At 44.1% G+C, this 26,973-nt stretch overlaps 1 protein-coding gene across 1 annotated transcript in view; it reads left to right on the forward strand.

The window, feature by feature from the left end:
- Positions 1–2,144: 2,144 nt before the first annotated feature.
- Positions 2,145–26,973, forward strand: part of KLHL14 (kelch like family member 14) — a 60,669-nt gene continuing 35,840 nt past the window's right edge. Inside the window, exons 1-2 of the mRNA XM_059815729.1 lie at positions 2,145–3,082; positions 18,901–19,022. Coding sequence (XP_059671712.1) covers positions 2,145–3,082; positions 18,901–19,022 — 1,060 coding nt within the window. The remainder of the gene's footprint in view (positions 3,083–18,900; positions 19,023–26,973) is intronic.

The raw sequence follows: 26,973 nt of genomic DNA on the forward strand, positions 1-26,973 counted from the left end.
ATCCATCCCCCTGTATGGTCTCTCTCCACTGGCCATGCACGACCGTTTCTCTCCCCAACCGTGGATTTCCTATTACTCTCGTTACGACTCACTGAGCCCCAGGCCCAAGGATAATGATGTGTTGTTTCTTGGTAGCATAATTTGTCACACGTACATTTTTTCTTCTTCTTCTCTTGCAGAAAGCTCTGCGCTCTCTCTCTCTCTCTTTCTCTCTCTCTCCTTCTCTCTCTCTCTCGTACATTTTCTTGCTGTTGCTAATTCATGGTGATCAAATGATGTACGACAAAATAAATTGTAAAGAGTGACTGCTCCGAGTTGGGAACCAGAAGGTGGTTTTTTTTCTTTCTTTCTTTTCTCCCCCTCTTTTTTTTTTTTTTTTTTTGGAAGGAGCGAGCAAACCTTTAAAAAGGAAGGACAATTGATTTTTTTGGGGGGGAGCTTAAGTGAACCTTTACTTTGGCAGCTGGTTGTGGAGCAGGTAAGTTTCTGGCCTTGTGTCTAACCGTCTCTGTGCATTTTCTTGTGCCTCCTGATTTGTTTGTTGTTGGGGGAGAGGAAGGGGGTGTCTGTGTGTGCGGGTGTGTGTGCTGGAAGTGTGTGCGGGGGGGGCAGTTGTGTAACGAACGCGTTTGCAGAATAAACTCTGATTGCAAGAAATGGGCAAAACGAGGAAGAAAGAAGGGGAGGGAGAAAGAGGAGTGTGTGTGTGTGTGTATATATATGTGTGTGTGTGTGCATGTATGTATGTGTGTGTGCGGTGGCGGGGGGGGGGGGGGGGATTGACCGGGTCCACTTAAAGGGAGAGGCTCCGGGAGGTTTCCGTAGCCGGCGGCGGGGCGCGGAGCGGGGCTAAGCGTCGCCGGGGCAGGGGAAGCGGCTGGAGGGAGCCCCTCGCTGTGCCGATAAATGGGGCGGGGGGGGGGGGTGTGTGTGTGTGAAGGGAGGCAGAGGAAGCCCAGCGCTGGCGAGGAGCGACTGAGCGCGCTGCAATGGCAGGAGCAGGTCTCGGCGGGATCCCGCTGAGGAGGAGGAGGAAGAGCGGCGGCGCTCCGTGGGGCGGGATGCGGCCAGCGCGGGTCGGTGGCTGCGCAGCCTCCGCAGGTGCGGCCGCAGCTCGGAGCTGCCCCGCCGCCCCCCCCTCCCCGGGGCGGGCACGGGACCGGGGCAGGGGGGGCGCGGCGGAGCCCGGCCGGACCGAGGGGCCGCCGGGCAGGGCCCCGCTACCCGCCGCCCCCGCCCGCCTCCCCCGTCCTTCCCCCAACTTGAACTTCACGTAGTTACCGGAGTTACGGCAGCGGCGCCGTCTGCTGCGAGGAGAAGCGAGCCCGGCAGGACAACAGCGGGCGGCCCCTCGCCGGGCCCGGGGCTGCGGCTTCCCCCCCTCCTCCTCCTCCTCCTCCGGGTGCGAAGTATTGCAACCCGCCCCCCCGCTGGGGCGGAGAAAGGGGGCGCCAACTTCGGCGCTGGCCGGTGCCGCGGCCCCCGCCCCGGGCACGCCGCCCCCCAGCCCCGGGGACGAAGCGGGTCCCGGAGCCGCCAAGTTGCCAAAGCGGGCGGAGGGGGCCGGGGACTGGCGGCGGGCAGCGCGGCAGGGCTGCTCGCCTTCCCGGCAGAGTTTCAGTCACTTGGTAGTTTCTCTGGGCATCGCGGAGTTTGGGGGGGGGCTTAATTTGTGTGCGTTTGATTGCTTGGGTGGATGGTGGCGGTTTTTTTCGGGGGGTGGCTCAGCTTCGAAAACGTCCCCGGCTTCCTCGCTCCTCCCCTGGAGAGCAGCCCGGTTTGCACCGAGGAGGGAGGAGAAAGGGGTGGTGTATGTGTGTGTGTTTGGGGGAGTGGGGGCGGGAGAGGAGCCGGGGGAGGCCAAAAAAATAAATCTCCTCCAGCCCTCCCAAGCTGTGGCCCCTCCGAGCAAGCCCGTCCGTGCCCGGGGCGGGGGGGCGGCTCGGCGGGCAGAGGGGAGCCCGTCCCCCGGCTGCTCCCCCCGCCACCCGTGCGCACGCGGCCGGGATGCGCCCTCCGGGCCTCTAAAGCTCTGTGTTTATTGTTGTGTCGTCCCGTGTGTCCCCCCACCCCGCTCTCCTCCCCACCCCTCTGCCCAGGTTGGAGGAGGGTTTAAAAGGCAGGTGTGTCGGAGGCCGCTCGCCATGTCCAGATCCGGGGACAGGACCTCCACCTTCGACCCCAGCCACAGCGACAACCTGCTGCACGGCCTCAACCTGCTGTGGAGGAAGCACCTCTTCTGCGACGTGACCCTGACGGCCCAGGGCCAGCAGTTCCACTGCCACAAGGCCGTGCTGGCCTCCTGCTCCCAGTACTTCCGATCCCTCTTCTCCAGCGGCGGCGGGAGCGGCGGGCACCCCCACGCCCTGGGGCTGGGGCCCGGCGCCCAGGACGGGCTGGGGGGCCCGCCGAAGGAGCCGCCGCCGCCGCAGCCGCAGGAGGAGCCCGGCACCCCCTCCTCCTCCCCGGAGGACAAGCTGCTGGCCAGCCCGCGGGCCATCAACAACCTGGTGCTGCAGGGCTGCTCGTCCATCGGGCTGCGGCTGGTGCTGGAGTACCTGTACACGGCCAACGTGACCCTCTCGCTGGACACGGTGGAGGAGGTGCTCTCGGTCAGCAAGATCCTGCACATCCCGCAGGTCACCAAGCTGTGCGTGCAGTTCCTCAACGACCAGATCTCGGTGCAGAACTACAAGCAGGTGTGCAAGATCGCCGCCCTGCACGGCCTGGAGGAGACCAAGAAGCTGGCCAACAAGTACCTGGTGGAGGACGTGCTGCTGCTTAACTTCGAGGAGATGCGCGCCCTGCTCGACTCGCTGCCCCCCCCCGTCGAGTCGGAGCTGGCGCTTTTCCAGATGTCCGTGCTCTGGCTGGAGCACGACCGGGAGACCCGCATGCAGTACGCCCCGGACCTGATGAAGCGTCTACGCTTCGCCCTCATCCCGGCGCCGGAGCTGGTGGAGCGGGTCCAGTCGGTGGATTTCATGCGCACCGACCCCGTCTGCCAGAAGCTGCTGCTGGACGCCATGAACTACCACCTGATGCCCTTCAGGCAGCACTGCCGGCAGAGCTTGGCCAGCAGGTGAGGGGGGCGGCGGGGAGGGGGCGCCTTCCCTCACAGACGTCCCCTCGGCGGCTTCTGGCCGCGGGAGGCTGGGGGAGCGGGGAGTACCCGTGGGGCCGAGGCGGCGGCGGGCAGGGACCCCGCAGGGCGCGGGGCCGAGGCGGCCGGCCGGGCAAGGACCCCGCGGGCGCCGGGCCGGGCGCCGAGCCGGGCGCCCTTCGGCGGGGCAGGGGGCGGCGCAGCGGCCGGGCCGGGCGGCGGGAGCCCGCCGGCGGCGGCGGCTGCAGGGCGGTGACGGGGGCGAGCGGCCCACCCCCAGCACCGCCAAACTTTTCGTCCCTCCCCTCGGCCCGGCGGTGCCGTTGCGGCCGGGGGCGGGGGGGGTGGCGGTTGGCGCCCCGCGGCGCTCCGCAGCGCCCCTCCGGCCGCCCGCCCTCCGGCGCGGGGGCAGGCCGTTGCGCGGAGAGCCGGCCCGGGCAGGGGCGCGGAGGGGGCCCCGCGGGCCGCCTTGCCGCCAGCGCGGCGCTAGGCGTGGGGGGCCGAACCCCCGGTAGGGCAGCGGCGGGGGCGGAGGCCGCGTCCGAGGGCGGGAGGCCTCCTCGGAGCGGGGAGGCCGTGCCCGCCGCGCTCCCCGGCCCCCGGCGTGCTGGCGGCGGTCGCTGCGCGCTCAGCCGGCGTGCCTGGTCCGTGGGGCTAACGTGCGAATGTGAGGCTTCACCGTGCCTGTGTGAGCCCGCGCCGCGCCTTGGGAACCTGTTGTAATTGTTTATTGTAGGCCATTTTTACTTATTTTTTTCCCCCCAGTGTTACTCCTTGACAAGGAGTTGCGTCTTCAGGGCGTTTTAAGCTGTAATATCCTAAATCTAATTAATTATTTTCATAAATAACTGCATCATTCGTGCACACCCTGGTGTTGCTGATGTTCAGGTGGTGTCCGTATTGTGCGTGGGAACTTGTGGCTTCATAGTCCTCACACCTATGACATGTCAGTTATTTTCATTTAATAAGGTAATGAATCATGATGTCAAAGATTGACAATATGAGGTTGGTGTTAGGAACTGAAAGCACAGCATGTAGTTTAATGAGCAGTAAATATACCCGAAATGAAGGGGATATTTATTTTTCTCCTTTTAAAATATGTTTATACTTCATTTCATTCAAAAATGGAACGATAATACCATGTTCCAGTGGTATTATTATACAGTGGCACAGTAGTGCAGAAATCAAAGCACACTTTGTATTATTCAGCTTTTTAACTAATAGGTGGATGTTATTAATGACTGAACAGCAGCAAGAAAAACTAGTACATTATTAAATATTTTAGATAGTACACTCTGTTAGCATTAATGCGGAGGATTCATCAGATCTTCATTTAATGGGTACCCTGATGATTTAACTTTGGAAATGCTGTGCCTTCTTTTATTATCTCTGGCTAGCTCGCTCTGTTAGTGTTTTGTCGTGCTTATCACCTTGCTGTCTAATCGATTCTCACTACAAAGTCCTACAGTAAAAAACAAAAACCAGCATTTTGCAGTGCAAAGTATTTTTGAGATGCCGCTTTTGTAGCTGGTGCGTACCCTTTGCATTTCAATATTCAAAACTGTTGACTTTCAAAAACGCGAACCCCACCACCTCCTTCTCAGTCAAGATTCTGCACGCCGCTGGGGGCATGCCAGGGCTCGTGTCCTGGTGGATTGCTGAGATACCAGCCGGCTTGGTTCAGTGAAGACACCTTCCAGCTTCACTGGTCCATGTCATTTGAAGGATATGTAGTGGTGTTCTGACCACTGAATGCTTACAAGTGTCATGGATGCTGCAAGAATCTGATACCCTGGTGCTGGGAGCTGGCTTTCCCTGTAAGCGGGAGCATACACAAAAGGATTGCACTTTAAGTAGACCTAGATTAGATTCTAAGTTGCGTTTACTTAATGACTTCCGGGGGACTCCAAATACCACAAATACCACATTTTTTATTTGTAATAGCTCTGCACGTCTGTGCAGTGGTATTTCAGAGACCCTTAATCGTAGTGGGTGAAAACGTACCGTCACCTTCTCAACTTTAATGTGTGTTTAATGACAGCATCGTAACTAGCTTCTCTTGATTGGGTTCTTTGGTGGCAGTGAAATCGGAGCAAAAACATTTAGATTTCTCTTGTTTATAAGAAGGTGTTAGAGTTTACTCAAAATTTTAAAATGTTGGAGATGTTTAAATGCTCTGTGATACGGAATGCAATTGGTATATTTTCATTTTTGGTCTTGGATAATATTCCTGGGAATTCATAAAGGTCACGAAGGCCCATCTTTGAATCAATCACCTAAAGATTTCATCAGTCTGCCTAAGTGTACAAATGCCTTCTTTGACATGAATGAAGAAACAAAAGAAACATACCCAAGACTACAGAGATTTCCAGACTTGTCCTTCCTGTTACCATAATTTCTCTAAAGTTGCAATTCTAACAGGTTGACATTTATTCAGTAAAATTTTATTTTAAGGAAGAAAAACTGCAAAGAGTTCCTTAAGTTACTAATTTGCTGAAGGAGATCTTAACTAACAGTGAAGTACGTATGCAAATAGATAAAAATTATTACACAGAAAAGAACTTTAAAACTTTACCTTTTCTGTGAGCAGTGGTGACCTTGGTAATTTGGAATTTAAAGTTTAATGAAAGGTCATTCACGAAAGATTTACATGCTTTTAGAAAGAGATTAACTGTTCGTCTTGTGCAGTATAATATATACTGCACAGTACAATATGGGTTGGTGAGAAATACAAACAGCACAGTGCCATAGCCACCTGCTTACTGCCTGTTGAAGAAATTAGGAGAATCGAACTCAGAATTAGAACTTGCCAGTAACTTTACTGCATTTTTAAAAAGAACATTTTTTTTTGTAGCATGCTACTTAAAAAAAGTGTGTACACATACGTACATACACGCCCTGCCGCTTTGGAGTACTTTGGAAATGGGGCTACTTATATATCTTAAACAAAACAAGTGTAATGGGAAGCTCGAAATACGGTGATTCGCCTCTGAAATGTAACTGTAAAAATAGCACTGATTGTTTCTTTAAACTTGTTCTTTATGTGGTAAATCACATGTGCTCGCTTTTCTGACAAACACAAGTTTTTGCTGTTGTCAGGGCTGGAGGAAAGCGATTTTGGATTGTAAGAGCCAGTCTGTGCACTACGAGCAGAGTTATTTATAAAGTTTGAGCTACAAATGTAGATCCTGCAGCACAAGTGATGCTGGGGCTAGACAGCACCCAGGTTGTCTTTTGTGCCGCAGTGAAAAACGCTGTTTGCCTGCAGGGAGAGCAGATTCTTTTTTTCATGAAATTTCCTGAGGGAAGGTAACACTTGAACGCCCTCATGCATTTTTGTAAAACTATTTTTCAAAGCACAGCAACTAAACGATCATAGTTTAAAAAGTTGAGGAAAGACATTCCTGACTTGTGAACCTTGCCATGCACTCTGAGGTTTAGGACTTGACCACAGAGGGTGGGTGTTTTGGCACTGATCGGGCGTTTGATCGGGTGCTCAAGTCTAAGCAAAGTTAGTAATTCTGTTGATTTTGATCTCCCTTTTCCAGGTTAATGTTGGAGCTTTCCGGCCTCTCTGATCCTCACCTACAGTAGGGCCTCAGCACCCAAGCCACTAGTAAAGCCTCTTGAGGCACAGTCAGTTTTGACATCAGTAGAAAAATCCCAGTTGATTTCAGCGTGGAGTGGGTTGGGCCTATTACGGTGACCCTGAACGTTATGCTTAAATGATGTTTGTCTGTCCCTGAGAGACACAGATAACTCTGTGCTGTGTCATGTTTTCTGTCATTCTGGGAAGAAAATGCATTTAGATAGAGGAATGTTTGTCTTCCAGTTATTTGTTTGGCTCTCAGGACTTCACTACAGTATTGAGTTGATTAAAATGTCTCTGTGCTTTATTGTGTAACACAACATTTTATATAATACACGGTATGTGTTTTCAATTTTTAAAAAGTTCTGAGTTAAAGCATTACTGTGTTGCTGGAAAGAATTTCACTTTTAAAGATGAGTGAGCTAGTGAGAATTATTATTGCTTCCATGTTTACTTGCAACAATGAAAATGGTTAAAAACACATCGCTGCTATGAAACACCTAGCTTTTAACTTTGGATTTTGCTTGTGCTAATGCACAATATAGCTGTAGACAGAGAATGGGAGCATTATAGAAAAAGTATTGAAATTACGGGGCTTATTACTAAATGTTTTACCTAAATATTGTTGCCTTTTTATAGAACATTGCCATGATTTTATGGTTTTGCTCGCCTGTAACTATTGACAATGACATGAGAAGGTAGTCTGTGTGGGAAGAGGCAGCCCCTTACCTCCTGGGAGTTGGGAGTTGTTTGCTGGCTGCAGTACACATGCAGCTCCTCTCGACGGCAATGGGTGTTTGGGCTGGTCAGCTCCTCTCAGGATTTGCAAGCAGAGCAGCAGTTAGATGTCTGTACAGCTGCATCAGGTACCTGAAGGCAGAGGAGAGTGAGGAAAGTAAAGCTGGGGGAGAGGGGAAAATGCAGAAGAAGAAAGAAATTGAGATACCCCAGGGGAGAAACAGGACATAAGTAGTGGAAGCAAGGAAGTACAGATGAGGGAAAGGGGGAGAGAAGAACAGTTTTGAAGGGAGAAAAGCGAAAGAATAGGATACCAGACAGGAGAGGAGACAAGCAAAACAAAAAAGACACCAGCAGATAAAAAGAGAGGGAAGGAAACAAAAGGAAAAAAATAATTCTTGGCAGAAACAGCATCTGTTGTCAATAACAGCTGAGTATTTCAGTTTCTGGAAAAGCTATTTCAGATGTGGGGGAGGAAAAATGGATGAGGATCAACCAGCTGACCTGAGATGGGAAAAGTCATAGGCAGGAAATACAGAATTAAAGAGTAAAAAAGAAAGGAGGAAAATAAAAAGACAAAGAGATAAGAAGGCTAAGCCTGACCATGCTGTTTTCTGGGTTCAGCGAAGTCCCAGCAGGTACAGACCCAACTGTTTTTCTATACTTTTGTTCCCTGGACTACTAGACATTGGGGAGATTAGAAGTGCAAATTCTGGTCCTGCCGAAGCTAATTGTAGACGTTTTTATTTTTCTTTAATTTCAGCAGGGAGAGGGTGTCATCTAGACTGTTTGGTATTAGATAATATTAGTGAAAGTGACAGCAAAATAAACAGTGACAGGTGATGAAGATGGTACTACCAGTTTTCACTCAGTAGGAAGGTGGTGGTAACTGTTGATGAAGAAGGAAAATGTAAAGTGATAAACAGCATGAGATGCTAGCGTTTGTATGGAAGACATATATACCCAGTCTGTTTTACTTTCTACAGAGGAGATTAAAAATTTGGAGGAACTGGTTACATCCCTTGGCAACTAAATAATTTCCTTCTTGAATACTATTTGTCTACAAATCTCACAGACTGTAGTTCAATTTGACTTCTTTTGCTGCTAAGATTTTTGTAGGATCTCAGTAGGGCATCTTTGGTGGTTGTAAAAAAATTTGCTTGTTTTTTCACTGAAATACATTGTTGTGTGTTCTAGTAACAGCCACCTGCCTGTCCCTTTGTGATCCTGACACCAATATTTGGATTTTTAACTAATATTTGTACTCATGGTTAATTGCAAGAGAGAAATATTTCAGCCCCCAATTTAACATCCAGATAAAAAACATACCTTAAAATGCATGTGAATTATTAACATTTGCATTACAGTGTGGATGAAGTGAACGTGAGGCTCTGGTTTATTTTAGTGGGCTGTGGATCAGGTCTTACATGCCTGAATTAATAACAGGAAATTGTACCTGTGCCAGGACTCTCTCAGCTGAGCTGCAGAAGGGAGACTGACACATGAGAGGCTGTGGGGAAGTGAACCACAGACCTGTAGTCAGTTTAATCTAGTTAGTCTCACCTACTTGCCTTACTTGCCTTATGTGCATTCATTTGCCTTTGGAGACAGGCTAGTGCTGAAGTGTAAGTAGGGAGATGTCCGAGTATCCAAGAGGGAGGGAGGCCTGGAGCTCAGGTTACTGTCAAAGGCAGCACCATTGTCCTAATAGGACTGCTGTGGGTCAGGACAGTCCTTTGGAGGCTACTTAAAGACATGTATGTCCTGGCTGGTAAAACCCTTGAGACCTGTGGTGGCATTGGTGATAGCCAGTTTCTTGGCCCAGTTATAGTACTTGTTAGGAGAAACATAATTTATAAAGAGTGTTTAATGGTCTTTCTTATGGGCAACTGTCTTTCCAACAGCTGTAGATGGAGAAGGGGTGCCAGGTAACATGTGCAGGTACTCCCCTTCCCCTGCCAGTTGGTATCCTGATCAGATATACTAGCTGGGGTAGTCTCCTTTCTGAACTGCCAGCCCCTCCTCATTTATGTCCTTAGGCAACACACAGTCCCAATACTTCCAGCTCCTTCCCCACCTCCTGCCCTCTTGCTCCAGAACTTCAAAATCCCCTACTTCAACACCTTTTGAACGTCCAAACTATTTGTTCTCCTTTATCAGTCTGCCTTATAGGCTTCTTCTTGCTCCCAGGCCACTCTGCCAGATAGGACTCTTCCCCAGATCTGTCCTACCTGAGCTTCACCTCCGCCTGCTCCTTCTCTCGATTCTTTGCTACCGTGGCCCCTGGCCCCTCAGTGCCCCTTCCACCAGACTCCTTAACTCACACATACCGATACTGACTGCTCCAGACCTCTCAGCTTGGATCTCCAGAGGCTGCTGCAGGTGGTTGGGCTGTGCTGCTCCTCAGCTTTCCTTCACCCTGCCCTTTTTACCACTTGAAGCAGCTTCCTCCCTCTCTGTGGCTGCTGCAGCTGGCTAAGCTGGTCCTTCTCCTTCAACTCCTGTGGGAGTGATGCCTGCTTTTGTTTCTTGCAGAGGGGTTGGGAATGCAGGCACAGGCTGGGTTTATTAAAATTCACCTGGCAGAATAATGAAGGCAGAGAAATGGAAGATGTAAAATCTGGTACACCTGGTACTGGTGCACAGGATGCTGGTGGGGATGCTGTTTGCACCCTTCTCCCCTTTTATATTCTTAGACACAGAGAGACGTATCTGCATCTCTAAACTCTTTTTCCAAGAGGGGAAGTCTTTCGCTGGATCTCAGGTCACCTTGTTCTAGAGGGAAAATGAAGTTAGTCTAGAAAAAGTAATCTTACTAAGCCACTCAAACTGAGGGCAAAGTGCCTGGGAAAATAGGAACTTCCTCCTCAAATGCTGTACTTAAGCAAAGGTGCCCCTTTCTACCACCTGCAACAGTCTGTGAAGCTCACTTACAAATCCTGCAGGTGCCTAAAAGAGTGGAGCTGTCTCCCATGAGGTCCTGTGCTGTTCTTGCCCATGCTTTGGCAACACAGTCCAAGGCAGTCCTGTGAGGGAGAACATGAGTCAGAGGTGGTGCAGAGCCTCATAGATAAGGAAATTCCCCCTGAAACAATGTCCTCCTGGTATACTTAGGGTGTACCTTTTACAAATGGAGTGCTGTAGGATCATGGAGAGCATCACACACACCTGTCTGCCTTCATGTCCTATCTGAGGCTTTTCTGTTCACTCTTTGCCTGATGTACATCCCTTTCACGTGGAGAGAGGAGATAGATACAGAGGAGAAGGTCTTCGAAGACACATTGTGGCCTGGGATCACTATAGTTTTTTCCTTATAGCAGAAGAATACAGGGGTTCTGAGTCTGTAACTGCTGAGCAGTAAATGGAACAGAGCTGCAATGCTGTAATTGTTTGGATTTGTACTCAAAGAGAAATTACAGTGAGCCTTGGGGGCAAAGGGAGTGAGGAGAGCAAACCTGGAATGCAAAATCATCAGAAAATAATTTGCCAGGAAAAAAGCTTTGGTTCTGTTAAACTCGCGTTACGGAAAAAATCCTTATAATCTGTAAAAACACTGTTTTATCTTTTCAAACAACTCTTGTGTTTTAAAAATCAGAGCAGTTTTGTAACCAGCACAGTTTGTTATTATCCTTTGCAAAGTATGGCCCAAAAAGCTTGAGCATGGAAGTTAATAGGAATCCTGAATGAAAGTTTTGAGCTGGACTCCACTGCTCTGTACACATCTCTCTGTTGTTGGTTTTGTTGAAACAGATTGTGCCTGGTATCGCAGGTTTGCCAAAGGACCATCTCAAGAAATTAAAGAATATGGGAAGTTGAAATCCATTAGTAGATACTTCCTGGCATCATTTTTCGTATTTGCTGTGTTACTGAAATTTTCTTTAAAGACCATCATGCCTGGTACTTAGTAGTCAACACTTCTTGCTATATTCTTGGAAAGCAGACAATAAACTTGGAGCAAATATTATCAGCTGCCAAGTTCAATGGAAACAGACAATTTGCACTGAAGCTGGAAGTAAATAGAAGTTGGTGCCACAGTTGGTTCTTCCTGTCTTCCCGGACTGCCGCCTCCTTTCAGGAAAAAAAAAAAAGCAGTGGAAAAGGTAACCAGTCATCGCTTGGATGAGGCAGCAGCAAGTTGTGTTTTTTCTCCTAAAGAAAAGGAGCCTCAGCTGGGGAGAACACAGCCTCTGGTGCAGAGACCTCCTGTCGTCATGGACATCCGATATAGAATAAAACAAAAAGGGAACTTCCTGACTTTTCACAGTCTGAACGTCAAAAAGAAGAGTTGATTGAAATTTCCTAGGGGAGAAATGAGGATTTGGCCACCCTGAAGCATTCTATAAACACTTCCATTTTACCACCTCTATCTAAAACTAAAAAAAGGAGGAGGTGGGGAAAGGGAAAGCAAATTGCAAAAGCATCTAGCTTTGACATTTTATTCAGTTCTATTTTGAAAAGTATTCAGGACCAAGGGAATTTCTTTAAGATTTTTCAGAACTGCCAACAATATGGAAAATCAGTTGTTTGCATAGTTTTGCCAATAAGATTCATGACCCGGGAGGTTTTGTGACTCATTTACCAACATAAACTTTGCTGGCAAAATGCTCTTGACTGAAATCCCTTACAATGCAGCAGATATTCACTCTATGGCTACTAAGGATGTCTTTAGCATTCAGATCTCAGTGAATTTAAAGACTTGTGTTCAAATGATCTATTTGTGTATGTATCATCAATGTAGAAGTACTATCTATGATGTCACATAGGCAATGAATCTATTAAAGCCTGTCTGAAGGTATAACGAACAGTGGTGTTGTATACAGATACAGCAACCTTGGCAGGACTCCGTATGGGAAAGCTGCTGAGCATCTTTCTGGGGAACCGTACCAGCCTTCTGTCAACATGAAGAATAAGCTGGTAATACCGAGAGACAAAGATGAGAAGGACATTCCTGTGTGTTCTTCCCAAAGGAACACTGATGGTAAATGCCACTCTTCCAGGAGAGTTGCCCACCTCTAAGCTATCTGAGTTCAGGGGATCTTATCCGAAAAGGAAGGGACATTAACTTTAAAAAATATTCCAGCTAAAAAATACCCTAACTTATCAAGATTTACTTAGCATTCTAAATTGGTAATAGCAATGGGATTGGATTCATAAAGAAAAATCAGGTATTCAGAGCTCCAAACACATTATAAGTTATTTTAATACAGGGAATGGAAAATTGCTTGGCAACTGTAGAAGTAAAGGCATTTAAAGGAAACTAACTTGTCAGGTAACTTTGCAACAGTTAAGTGTGGCCTGTCAGACAAAAGAGTCACTTACCCTTAGACTTTTGCTTTTTAGACAGAGACAAAAAGGAAAGAGTACTATTGGAGCAAACAGGGACTCTCATTTTTTCCTATGCATTTTTTTTTAAAAAATACACATTGGACAAAAATAAACATTTGAGTAGATTCAGAAGACAAAAATAACAAATAATGCAGCAAATAATTCCCGACTTAGTATTTATGTTCCTAAACTTCAGTCTGTCAGTGGTCAGCAACATGTATTAAATTAGCAGGAGACTGGGTGCATCTTGGGCATCACCGAACCTCTTCAGTAAGCGTTACTGTGAGAATGCAATGAAAACTTGTACTCAGAGCCTTCTGCTAAGCACACCCACATTGAGAATGAAAAGATGAAAACCAGAATCTTTCTGGCACTAAAGTGAATGATAATACTGGGTTTTGGGCACAGTATTAATAGAATTTTTTTCACATTCTTTCAGGTGGACCTTCGGCAATAGCTGCCTTAGAAGACTCAGAAAAATCCATTCATAAAGCAATATTCATACATTCAACATATTTTTAAACATATTTTAAACCTAAGAACTAAATAATTTCTTGGTCATAATTTGCAAGAGACCTAGATAATCCTCAGCATGCTTTAGGTTTTGACAAAATCAAGGTATTTTTTTAGGTCTGTACTTTGTGCATAAGGAGAAAGATATTCTTGGTGGGTCAGAGTTCCAGCAGAAGTCTGGATCTGCAGGACTTGGTTTGGCGGCTGTGAGAGCTCAGGTCCTTCCCCTGGCAGTGCTATAGGGTTAGGAAGAGATTCTGGATGCATATTTACCTATAGGTTGTGATGTTCATTAATTCATTTTATGTGATAGCAAAGGCTCACAAAATTTCCCTGTCCAAAATAAATTTTACATTGTATCTTATGGCTTTCATCAAGTTCATAGTTAAACTCCTGGATAATGGTATTTTCTCTCTATTAAACATGTTGCTAATCATGGCTATCTTTGCAGTCAACTGTGTGCAGAAGCCAAAATCCTTTTAAATAAGCAGTTTTCATATGACACTTTTGCTGCACTGAAATGGCTGTCGAGGAGCAGGGAAGGTAATCGCCAAAGATCTCATCACATGTTCTGTGATGGCAAAACAGTTTCTTCAGTCACGGGCAAACGGATGCCTGCGGCATCAGTTCAGATTTGCAGACTGCAGCTGGATTTTCCATTACATTTTTGCTGGACACAACACTCCTTCAGATGCCTTTTGGGAAGAAAAAGGTTGCTAAGGACTGTCCTGGTTTCTGAAGATTAAGTTAAGTCTTTATTGTTAACAAACAAAAGGTCTGCAACTGAAACGCTGATTGGGACTGTGTATTTATCTCTTTGCCTACTACCTTGAGGTTGGTATCTAAACCTTACTGCAATACTTTGTTTCTGCTGCAAGTTAATACAGCCACTTTTTTCTGAGATTCTTGCTACTTGTTGTTTTGACAGTATTACTATGTGTCGGCCTCCAGTTTCTCAAATCCTGTGATGTAATGAGATTTGTGGCTGTAGGTAAAATTCACCACCCATTCACCTGCTCTTGCTGGATCTGGGCTGGTCTTCTGGCTGTTTTTGTTTGTGCCTGAGTTCAGTGAGCAGATACCTGAAGTTTGCTTTGGCTTTGCTGTGCTGAAGGTCAGAGCTCAAGCAGGAGCGAGGCATTCCGTGTGTGTGAGGTCCCTGGTCCGAAGAGCCGCCTGGCTCATTCCATACTCAAAGCCATGGTGATAGCCTATATTAAAAGAAAATTGATGATCCAGATTTTTGCTTTTATTATAGCCCTGGGTTAAGAGGAAAGTATAGTTGGATAGTCTTTTTTAATTGATTTCTGTGATCACCTGGATGCCTAAGATGCAGTTTTCTTTCTGATGTGTAACACGACACCAAATGCATTAAGAACCACAGGATGCCACTTCATCATTGTGTTCTTTCCATTTCTTTGCATTCACTAATGCAGAGAGGAGAGCCTTATTGCATTGTTTAAAAACTGGAAGAGTCTGGAGCAAACCTGTTGTTGTTGGGGCTTGTTTTCTTGCCAGCCTTAGTAGAATGAACTTCTACTAACTGCCCAGGTAAGGAAAACCCATCAGTGCAAGATTGATGGATATGCTAATAAAGAAAAACAATGTACAAGAAGAGTATTTCCCATTCATGCATTTTCCATTAACGTGAGGCTATCAAGGTTGCAAAAGAGCTTTGGGTGGGAGTGGTTGTGAGGAGTATTGAGGTCTGTCACTGTCTTTTCTACTGATTCCTTGTGAGTTGATAAACTCTCCTGGGCTCAGCATTTTGCCCTTTGTGTTCATGGTTAGTTTAGACTATGGACTAGTGACCTGAGTTTTAGAGCTGATGCACATCTGCTGCTACCTTTGAAGTGAATAGGACTTAGGTAGGTTGATGGGTATTCAGCGTCTCTGAAGACAAAGTCACTTATACGAATTCTCAAATTCCTAGGTTGGTGTGCCTGAAGGAAACCATACAAGTTTGAAAATGTTGACTTGAAAATATACTTTGGTTTCCAGTCTTGTAAATAGACAAAATAAATTTCACACCACATGGGGTACTCAGGAACTTAATTAAGGTGAATTAAGTGTTTTAAAATCTTTGCAAAACAGAAACAGCAAAGTGTATGCAGAATAATAACAACAGGTGTATGTTCATCAATGAGAACTAGAGTTTTGGATTCTAGGTGTAAGAAATGCTTTCGGGATAAGAGATGGGTAAGTTTGTCTCAGCCTTTTGCCATGATGTCAGCCTGCCTGGTCACGGTTAACATTATTTTAGCTTTCCCTGACCAGGACCTGCTACTGTTAATTGAACACAAGATGACCATAATAGCCTTGCTAGGGACACTGTGAACTACAGTATGTAACTGAATAGTACATTACACTGTGAAATAAGGACTATGAAAAGAGAGTGTTTCAGATATAATGCAGAACGTTTCACATGGTAATCTTGAGTTATCCAAAAAGCAAACATGTAATAATGCAAGAAAAGGAGAAACTTTATCTTGTTAAGGTATTACACATATTTTTAAGTCCTGCCTTCATCATAGTCTTTCACTGAATTACATTTTTATTAATATTTGGAAAAGTCATCTGCATATAGGCAGTGATCATTTCTATGTCTTTCATATTTTAGAATGTATTTTAAGATTTTAACAGTACTGCTCAGTGCAATATGAAGCACAAATATAATGTAACAAAGATAATTTTTTTTCAAAACCTAAAATGTAGCAATTCACACCAAAACTTAAAAAGCAGAATTGGCTCCAAGAAAACATATCAGTTTAAAACATGCATATCTTTAGTCACTGTATTATCTTTACTTGTTTCACTGGAAGGGCTCTCAATATAGATGAATTAAACACTGAGTAAAAGAACTTGTCTCGTCTTTGCCATATGAGAGTTCCCTGTGCTTTTGGTAGAGACTGTGCTGGCTATTAAGTTCTTACTAAGCTTTTATTAAGGGCTTCTGTTCTTGCTACTTCCCATTTTAAACATGTAAAAATACTAAGTATTTTTTAAACATTCCTATATAGCAGTGCTGCTCCTTCTCAAGAAACAGTAGCTTCTCGGATTGTTTAGCTGAAAAAGTAATGTTAAGGATAGTTGCAGCTGCCAAAGTCTGAAAACTCAGAGTTACATCTGACATTTCATTCTTCACCTTAACTATTGAGCCTTGGCCATTCATTGGTTTTTCACAGTGCTTTGGAGTTAGAAGGGAGTTTTACAGATGAAAGATGAAAATCAAAATAAACTCCTTTATCAAGTAAACCTTGCAAGGGCATTCTGAATTTTACAATACACAGGGAGTTGATTGTGATATAACATACAACGCAAGAGGGTTGGAATAAACAATTTATTCTCTATCGTTAGGGATGGCCATGCATAACTGACTTATGGCTCTGGTTTGCTCTGCCACTTGTTACATGTGCAGTCATCCCTAACTCATACCAAAAATAGTTTATCATATTGCTGTGTTGCATTGTTTTTATCAAATGTTCTCTCATTAAAAACTTTACCGGAGAGATTGAACATTTCAAGACGCTGGCAATGCTTATGAAAGCTTTCCCCAGAGCTTGGTCTCACTGAGTGGAGTCTGTGCCGACAGTGATCATGAGATGGTTCCTGATATCCTACACAGATACAGTCTGGTGGGCAGGTAACAGTCATCATTTGACATTACATAGCAGGTTCAGTGTAGAGGTCAAAGGCTGGCTTGTCAGAAAGACTGAAGGACCGCAGGAACTCCCCCCAAGTTGGGAGCGAAGCAGGGAGGTAGGACAGCGTGGGGAAATATTGCAGTGTCACTGCCCCTGTGGTCTAACTCCTGCCCCTGCAGTGAGGGTTTCATTTCCTCCGCTGTCAATTCAGGACCTTTCCTAAGCCCTAAATCCATTTAAAAACAAACAAGGCCATCTGCCAGATAATTCCCTGGCCATCCTTGTAATAGATATATATGCAGTCTGTAGTTGTCTTTTGGATAGCCATTTGAAAGGTTTTATTCCTAAGCACTGTGTGGATCGAGGCTTCAGCTGTGTGCCCCCTTCCTGAAGGGGGTTTCTTTTGGGTAGTGCATGTCCACAGCACAGCCTAGTCCATTCTGCCCAGTCTTCTGAAGAGAGGATGCAATCCTGGTGGAAATGTAAATTGGTGGGTCCCCAACACTGTCTAGGTAGTAGTTGGATCTAAGCCACTGGTGTGCCTCGGTGGAAAAGCACCCACTGCTGGAGTGGACTGCTGAGATTGGAGCTCCTGGGCTGTGGTTTTACCCCATGGCATGCAGCTGTGCTGGTGGGCTTTGTTTCATGGCATTCTGTACCTTTCTTGGCCAGGAGTGTTTGCTGTAGGCTGACACACAGATTGCTACAGTGATGTCGTCGTGCTTGGAAAAACATAGGTGTTTGGCAAGGGTGCTTTCCATCAAATGCATGGTCTCCCTGCACGTTCATTTGTATCAATGCATTTTTTCCAGGCTACGTCACCTTCCTACTTCACGGGAACATTTTGAGCACAGACCTTTATTTCAGCATTATCACACCCAAGCTTAGTATAACTGATGAAAGTTCAATTATATGCGAAGTGACTATTAAAGCATCAGGGCTCATCTGGGGGTCTGGGCCTCCCCTCCCCTTTTCACTTACAATTGTGCTAAATCCCTTAATGTTGCAAAGAAATCGTACGTTCATCAGGTGGAGCGTTGGAGGCCAGGGTGCAGATAACTGCTTTTACTGCATATGAGACATTGCAGTCCTGTTCTTAAGAACTGCCAGGCAGATTGGGAATCACGGTCACGGTTAATAGCAGCGAATTGCCAGCTCTTGATGGGTGGGTAGTCACTCCTTTCAGTGGTTGCCCCCTGGGGGAGAAGGTAGAAAAACAGAGGGAGGGAATTAGAGTGACTTTGCACAGTTGAGCAGGTTCATGCCGCTGGATCAGTGGCAAGCATTGGCAGGGCTCCACTCTGGGGAGGCTCACAACAACATCACAGTCTCATTTTTACCAATTGGTGTTGCTATAGCCAGTGGTGCACAGGGGGAGAGCAAAGAGAAGGGGGGAAGCCGGGGGGGAGAGTGAAAGCAAGAGTCTGGACTAAATTAAACAAACAAAGTGCTTGTAAGTAGCATTTAACCCATAACCATTAGCCCAGTGCTGCTAATTGTACTAAACTATATATCCGAAGTTCAGTGTGTGATTAAAGAGTTGGCTCACAAACTCTCTGCATAACCTTAATTTTTTCAAGGTTCTTTGAGTGTAGAATGGCTTATAATAATGATTTTGACTAATACGATTTTTGACATGCAACTTTAATGCTTAACCTTAGTACAACTCCAGAGCATTTCATGTGTATTCAGCTGTAAAGAGTGATGATTTAAAGGGATAATATAAGAAAAAGGTCGTTCTAGAATGAACCTCTAACAAATTGCATAAAGGAAGCTTATTATTCCATGAGTAGAGAGATATGCAGCTTTTCTGATCATTTTTCTGCTTGGTTCAAAAAATTGTTGAGACATGATTGGGGAAAGAAACACAAAAAATGAAATAGAAAACTGCAAGCAGTGAACATTCTTTTGATGGTTATGATTTTGTTGCCACTAAAAATACTCCTCAGTAATGTGGTTGTTCATCTTTCCTCTTGTTTTGGGTGAAGAATTCGTTCCAATAAGAAAATGCTGTTATTGGTTGGAGGATTGCCTCCCGGACCTGACCGGCTACCCAGCAATTTGGTTCAGTATTATGATGATGAAAAGAAGACGTGGAAAATACTGACAAGTAAGTGGTTTATTTTTGTACAGTTGTCTTGATGAATTTAAAAACATGGTTAATCAAATTAGACACTTTATTGATTTGTTTCTCTTCAGAGATTTGTTTATGTATCACAAGAGGCTTCACAATGGAGCAATAAATTGAGATTGCAGAAGATGCTAATTTTATAATAGGATAGGCCTAAATTAACATTGGCTTAAAATCATTCCAGTAAGTTTTTTAAGTAAACTTGTAAGTCTTTTATACTGTGACATGAATACATGCATAGTTATGTACATATGAATAAAATCTGGTTTAGGAAAAAAAAAGGCAATGTTCGAGACAGTTTTCTCAGAGTCACATCCCTGGTAAGCCATAGTACTAGAGCACACCTTTGATTCTCTCTTGCATTTTCATTTCCTTCTTCCAGCTTTATCTGTTGTCCACAATCATTAAAGAAAGGTTTCCTCTGTACTGCTCTGTGTCCATTGCTGACAGAAGCATTGGTGGAATATATCAGCTACAATAAACAGTGCATGGAGGCTCCTATCACAAAATTCTTTCCCACCTTCTTTTAAAGGTTGATTGTGTTTTAGAGTAAGTATTTTGCCTCGAGCATCAAGATTTGGAACTTATTGTTATGTTGGTTGCGATTCCCAGTCTGACTTGGTCATGGAATCAAATCATAGCTTCTTGAGTGCAGCAGGCTGTGTGTGCATTAGTCCCCTTGTGGCTAAACTGGCTGCATTGGTCAATAAAACTAAATTTTAACTGTCAAAATTGCCCAAAGCAGTATAGATAAAATAATAAATGAGCAATTTTGATCCATAAATCAAAGCCATGCTTCTAAAACTGGACAACTGGTAAAACCTGGATTTCTTAATAGACCTGCTTTTTTTCCCCAGTAAAATACATTTTACAGAACCCTGCTCTTCATCCCTTATCCAAAGTCCTTTAATGGGATACATCCACATTAATATTATATGCACAGGTTAGGATGAAAAAGAATTAAAAAGACTGCTGTGATGCAGGACTTGAAGTGATGCCTTTGCAAATTGCTTTCTCCCATGGAAAATTTAGGAGCCTTTCTCAAAGTGCTGCAGCATAAAGACTGCTTAGGTATAGATGCCCTGGACTAACAGTTGAGAGTATGGTGTATGAATGGCAATTACAAAACGTTGTATGAATTGTACATTAGAAAAGTCTTCAGCATCTATATAGGGAACGTACTATGCTTCACATTTTTCAGAATAATGAGATATGATACTCACCTTTGTACGCTACTTCTAAGAAAATTCTGAAGATGGTAAGTCAGTGAAAAATCAATGATATTATGTAAGGCAGAAGTGTTCAGGTTTTTTGAATTTGTTGTGTCTAATCCAGTGGCTTGCCGGGATAGGCAGGAGAAATGGATCTCTTGCTTCAACATCTGAACTTTCCACTGAATTAAAGTAATAAAATTTATTCCGAATCTTACCTGTCTGTAGATGTGTCAGATTTTGTAAGAATGAAATTTATTCAGGTCTTGGTTACTTACATTGTGATGCTGTCTCCAAGACTGTGGGAAACTGGACCCAGAGGCTTGATGCCTAAATGCTCTGGTTAAAAATCCATCGCTAGTATTTGAATAATGCCACCATCTATGGTGAGTGGTGTTTCTGAATAATTTTATGTAATTTTATCAAAAGAATGTAGTCTTTTCTGTGTTACCTCTAACAAATAGTAACCAAAAATTCTCCTTCCATTCCGGTTAATACACGTAACCTTCTGTGCTGTGATTAAAAGATAATGCATCTGTTACAGTCCTAGCTAGCTCGTGTTCAAGCACTTGGTGCTCAGCACTGGAAGTCCTGAAGGTCCCAGGATCTCTCAGTGTCAGCTGAGACAACGGCTGTCAAATATACAGCCCTCTCGTGACATGAGTAATCCTGTTCTTACAAAAACTGCTAGAAAAGGATGTCTTCTTGGCCTAGACTACTGTTCAAGGATGTCTTTTCACACTGAAAAAGACTAAATGTTAACAAGCATGATTTCTTAGAAAATATTATTACTATTCACCAAATAGTAGCAATAATTATTTTTTTAAAAAAGTTGAAATAAGAGTTTCAAGTATCCCCTGCTTTATTTTCTAATTTAATATAAGAGAGGATGGGAAATGGAGACAAGTTGGAGTAGAACTTTTGTCCTGTCCTTTCCATAAAACATTGAAGGACTATGCAGCATAGGAGTGCAGGGACTTGAAGAACTGTGACTGAGCAGTTTTAGAGAAGACCACAAACTAATCACATTATAACACGGTGATAGTTCAGTGCAGTCATGGTGTTGTATTAACATACTATGACATTTACAGTGTGTGGGAATTTAAGGACATTGTTCTATCTTTATTTTTCATGTACTTTTTGCAATTTAGGAAGGAGTACATTTATTTCCTTCTCTACCCTTTTACCTCTATCCCAGTCCACAGTTTTGGAAAATAATTGGTCTGTTTCTTCTTATCAGAGATGTACAATCAGCAGCGAAGCAGGAAGATTATTTTTGCTGTTTCTTTTTCACTTGTTTAGACAGTGCTGTCAGTGCTGAGGTTGCAGTTCACCCCCAACTCGTCAGTGCAAATAAGGAGTTTGCTTCCTAGTGAACAAGGACAGAGTAAAAGCCATGTCCTGCTCATGAAGTTCTGTGATGGGAAGAATCTCAGTCCTTGTAGTCTGGTATTTCAGGGTGTTCTATCTTATTATCACCTTAGGTGTATTTGATTTCCTCCTGTACTAGCAAACATCTGCAAAGTCTTTTCTTTAACCTTCTGCCCTCCAGTAGACTCCCCCCCACACCAACAAAAAGCCAGGTTTTGCACTTAGAGCCTTACTGATCCAATATAAATGTGCACAGAAATTCCCTTTTCCCTCCTCCAAACCCATCTACATTACGCATTTTCTGCTCTCCGTGCCAGTGGCACTTGGGAGTAGGGAAGGTGGGAAAGAAGCTTGCAAACATTTGGTCCTGGGTACAATGACATGGCCATTGAGGAGATAGATGAGAGGAGACCCAATCTCCTCTTGTCACCCTCCACTGCGAGGAGCCCCAGAAGTTACTCAGCAGGGCCTGCAAACCTGTTTTAGAGGGAGCTGCTTGCCTGTTGCCCTTTTCCTTCTCAGTGTGGAGAGTGGTTGTTGCAACCACTCAGTTGCTTAGGGCTCTATGTCCTGCCTTGTGTGATGTGTAAAGAACAGCAGAAGATCAGCCATCAGAAACTACTGGCTCCATGTAAGCTGTGGCGCTGCAGTTGGAGCTATGAAGACAGTTGCAGGTGGAACAGCACAAGCTATCGAGTATGACAGCTCAGCAGAGTACAACCTCATTTTGTTCCCACGACAAGACTAGACCTATTGGCAGGGGATACTGCCCACCTCTCTCTGCCTGGCTACCCAAAGCACCAAATGAATCAGTACTAACGGGAGTAATTCTAAAGGTATCAGGAAAACAACTTGCCTTGTTTATAGATCCAGAAGAGGAGGGGAAGCATGCACCCATTTCCAATTTTTTAATGTCATCATCTATAGGCAAGAATGCTATGGGTCAAGGGGTCAGTAGATTTTTCACAGTCTAGTATTACTGTGTATTTTTCCCGTCTGGTATTTCTCAGAGAATTATTTTTTCTATGTTGGCAACAAAGAACAGAGACAGAATAAAGAAAAAAAAAGCGTCATTTTACAAACATTTTCTGCCACCTAATTTTACTTGATGTGGGCACAATCCTAATCTGAGATTCATAATGTGCACGTTGCTGTTTAATTTGAAACACTACTTATTGCACAGTTGTGCCTGAGCAAAGTAGAGGCTTTCTTTTATAGACTGTATGGCAAAGTACAGTGAACAGATCTTCACTGCGTCGTTTCTTTTCAGGGTTGCCTACACGTGCACAAACACCAGTTCATTTTTTAACTGGGTGCTACCTATGTCACGTGGCAGCAACAGGCTACCACTGCCAGTGACACAAACTGAATGGCTGATGGATGGTTGACAGTCCTTAGTAATAGCAAAAGTTCTGCTCTATTAATGGGGTTTCATTATGCCGTGATACTTCACAGTCCTCATAACTACTTACTGGATGTGGGGCAGTGGGGGGGGTCTCTGTGTCACCACCTCATGCCTCACTGCTCAGAACCAGCCACTGCTGCTTCAGTTTTAATTACCAGCTACGGTCCTGCCAGGAGTCCTTGTTTCATCCTAGGACTCCTTTGGTTGTTTCTTTTAACTGCAAGGTTTAAGATTAATTAAACTTTAAGGGAAGTGAAACAATGTTTTGTTTGTTAGAATTATTCTATAATAATTGCAAGTTTCAAAATCCAGAGCCTATAAAGATTTTTTGTGTTCAGAATTGCATAGCTCTCCCAAAAACCCTACTGCTAAGGCAATGATGTATTACTTTCACTTCCATTATATGTTTTTAATCAGAGCGTGACTTCACACTAGACAAAGCGATGCTTTATGCATGGTCTCCCTTGTTTTTTGCTAAAATCTTTTGACATGATTAATTTTACTTTAATGCTTTTGTCTTGTTGTAATGGTAAGGATGATGGGTATAAACCAGGGCAAAAAATACATGCTTATCTGTCATAATGCCTCTAAGCATTTAAAAAATATATTAAACGAAAGAAAAAAAATATCACAAGAGACTGATCCAACTGGAATTAAATTTCTTGCTACATGAACAGAGAATGCAAGAAATAAATAAAAATGATGCAGTCATTGTTTTAGTGGGGTTTTTTTGGTATTTTTTCCATAGCAATGTATCCATCTGTCTGATTAGAAGTGATGGGTAGGAGAGAAATTGTGTCTTACAGATTTCTAGGTATACAGTGAATCCTCCTTTCAATGCAAAATTCCTTTTTCTCTAAAGCACAAAAGGGTAAAACATTGGAAACGTTACTGAACTCTTACATGGCACATTCCATCCCTGTGAAGCTGCAGCTGCAGCAGATCTTTCTTTCATATCGGTACTTTGTTTTTCACTATGATGCTAACAGTAACATTCCTTAACCTCCCTAGCTAACCACATCATCTGGGTAAACCATGGAGAGGATTTGGTGAGCATCAAAATACTGGCAAATACATGTATGGGTAATAATGCATTTATACTTGGCTATTGCACTAGGTTTGGATTTTAATCCAATGTAAAAGCCAATGTCATTGTCCAATGAAAAGTATAATATGGGTGATAGATTTGGATAGGAGAGACAGGGAAATGTCCAGAAGATCACCAGACTGCAGAGTTTAGTCAGGATGACCAGCGCCCCATTTCTGGGTACTTCTTTTCCTAGTTATTCCTTAGTCTTACTTTAGTTATCTTGACCTTCCTGCCCTTTGCTAGCTATATTTACGTCTGCTGTGTTTGGTCCATGTGTAAGGACAAACAATGAATCAGGCACTTCGATTTCCTTCTCCATCTCTCTCCTTCATGCCAGCAGCAATCACACAATATCAAGGAGCTGTCATGTATTTGTCTTCCTCTGACTCGCTGATCATAACAAGCAGCCAGGAACCTTTTCATCCTCAATGCTCTCATAAAGGTGGTCCACCTTCTCCTTCCTTCCCCAGGTTGGCTGTGCTTTCATTTTCATGTGAGGCAATCTGTACTGCAGGTAGTCTGGTCTGAATACATCTTTTTATTTCTGCCATTTTGACTTTTTAAATTTCCCTTGAATATGTTCTGTGACAGTACAGCCTCCTGTACAGCAGTCTTACATCTTCAGTAACAACACCTTGAATGTCAGCCAGCACTTAGGCATACTGGTGGTTCTAGAAACCCTTTCATCATCATTTATGCATTTTATCCACAGGGGACTTAAGTAGAAGGAAGGTAGAATGGTTTGCTTCATATCATAGTCAGCATCAGAGAACCTGGGTCACTCCACTCCCCAGCCTACATCATATCTGCTCAGTTGGGTCAACCTTTCCTATACAGAATGATACTTTGTCCTTCCTGGGCAAGTTAATAACAAAAGTCCTGTTCCTCTGTTTTTCTGAAATGGCTTTGGAGTCACTAAGAGTTTCTTGGTCCTTCAGGTGTTGGAATGCTTTATCCAGTTTTCTCTTTTCCAAGTTGGTTACTTACAAGACAGTATGATTTATACGCTCACATCAGAGGTTCTTGGGAGAAACTTTCAAAGGCATAAATGTCAGTTTAAGTACCGCTAGATGCCTAGCACATATTGTGCCTTTGGAAATGTTACGTCTTTTAAGTAAATAAATTCATCCACTGTAGAGCTTTTACTTTTTAGAAGACTGATAGTGTGTTAGAAGCAAAGGTTTCCTCCTTCAGTTTACCCCCAATCAATTGGTAACTGAATAAAAGAAGTGGTGTTTGCAAGAAATGAGTCGAGTCAGATGAACAGGTTAAATCTCTTGACATATGCCAGTTATAATTTCTTCCCCCTTTTTTTGTCACTTGTGAGAATAGTGCACACTTATGTTAATCAAAAATGTGTCTTGATGAACACTTCTTGGCAGCCCTGATAAATTTCATCCCTTTTACTCCATTTATCCAGCAGTCGGGGATGCTGCAGCTACTGCTTCAGTGCTGTGTCGAGGATGGTTTCCGCACTGCATTGAAAAGCTTGAGCAAGCATTAGCATATTGCTAAGGCAGAAGTCTTGATATTTTCCACTAGACAGATTTAATAAATGTGGTAGGTGTATGTAGCAGTTGTGCATGTACAGGTATGCACATGCTCATATGTATCCTCCTTCTTAAATAAACACACTGATTGCATTAAAAGTTAATTTTAAACATAAATTCCATCTGTATTTTCCATTCTTATATTTAGCCCCTTTTAAAAGGTTCAAAACCAGGAAAATACAGTCAGAAAAGAAGAGAGATTCATAAATAGAAAAGTTGACTAATCAGTACAACTATCCAACTTTAAGCCTGGATTTAGGAGATTTATTCAATGTGGTCAGACACTGCCAATAAGCCACATGCTTTACACATACAGGGAAGTGAGAATATATAAGTGAGAAACAGAAATATAGTGAAGAGTATTTTTTTACATGTGACATCCTAGAGGTTAGCCACAACTCCCATTCTGAGCATGATGCATGGGAATTCAACCATGCAAGTCCCATTAATGGTGCACGCCTGCATATCTAAGAGCAAGACAGCGCTCTAAGAATGAGTGAAAATGTAGCATGTTCTCACAATGAATGCTGTATTTGTGCCTTAAATATTGTTTTCTTTTGCACTACCATTTGAGATAACTTTCAAGAAATGTCACCTCTCTTTCTGTGCATTTTTCTTTTTGATTGCTATGTTGTTAGCTTCTGCTTTTACACAGGTGTTACTTGACTGTATGTATCTTTTGTGATAACCTCTGTACTCTGTGCCTGGCTTGACCAAGCAACCTGTTCAATTCACCTCAGAGAATGAAAGGCTAGTGTAAGTAAATTTTTCACTTTTTTTTTTAAATTATTTCAGTTGAGACTTTGCAGATTGTTCTGCATATTCCCCTCTTATTTGTGAGTGTGATATATTGTAGATTCTGGATAGCTTTCTCTTCCTGTATTCCCAGTCCCTTTCTATCTTGCTAGGCTGTGTCTTTGAAATGGCCAGTCTTAACACTGCATTCAGTCTGTTTGTGCTAAAGCCCTCAATAGTCTTTCAGCTTCTCTTGGCTACTTTCTGCCCTGTGTTATGGACTTGTGAACACCCACCTCTCTGGAAACCAGGCTGTTCATTTTCTTCCGCATATACAAAGATGCCTGAATCTACTCACCTTCATCCTCAGAAACTCCACTGGCAAACAGTTGCTTTCAGGTAGAGTCCGGAAGTGTTACCCAGATGTCCTGTTCCCTGCCTCTGCTCAGCCAGGACCGTTTGTGCTTGAAAACCTGAGTGGGACAAGGCACAGACTGTTCCAAGACATCTGTAGGCAGGGGACCAAGACAGTACAGAGTGGAGCTGTGGGTGGCCCCAAGAAGAAGGC

This window comes from Gavia stellata, chromosome 3 (genome assembly GCF_030936135.1).
Source record: "Gavia stellata isolate bGavSte3 chromosome 3, bGavSte3.hap2, whole genome shotgun sequence".
NCBI classification, from domain to species: domain Eukaryota; kingdom Metazoa; phylum Chordata; class Aves; order Gaviiformes; family Gaviidae; genus Gavia; species Gavia stellata.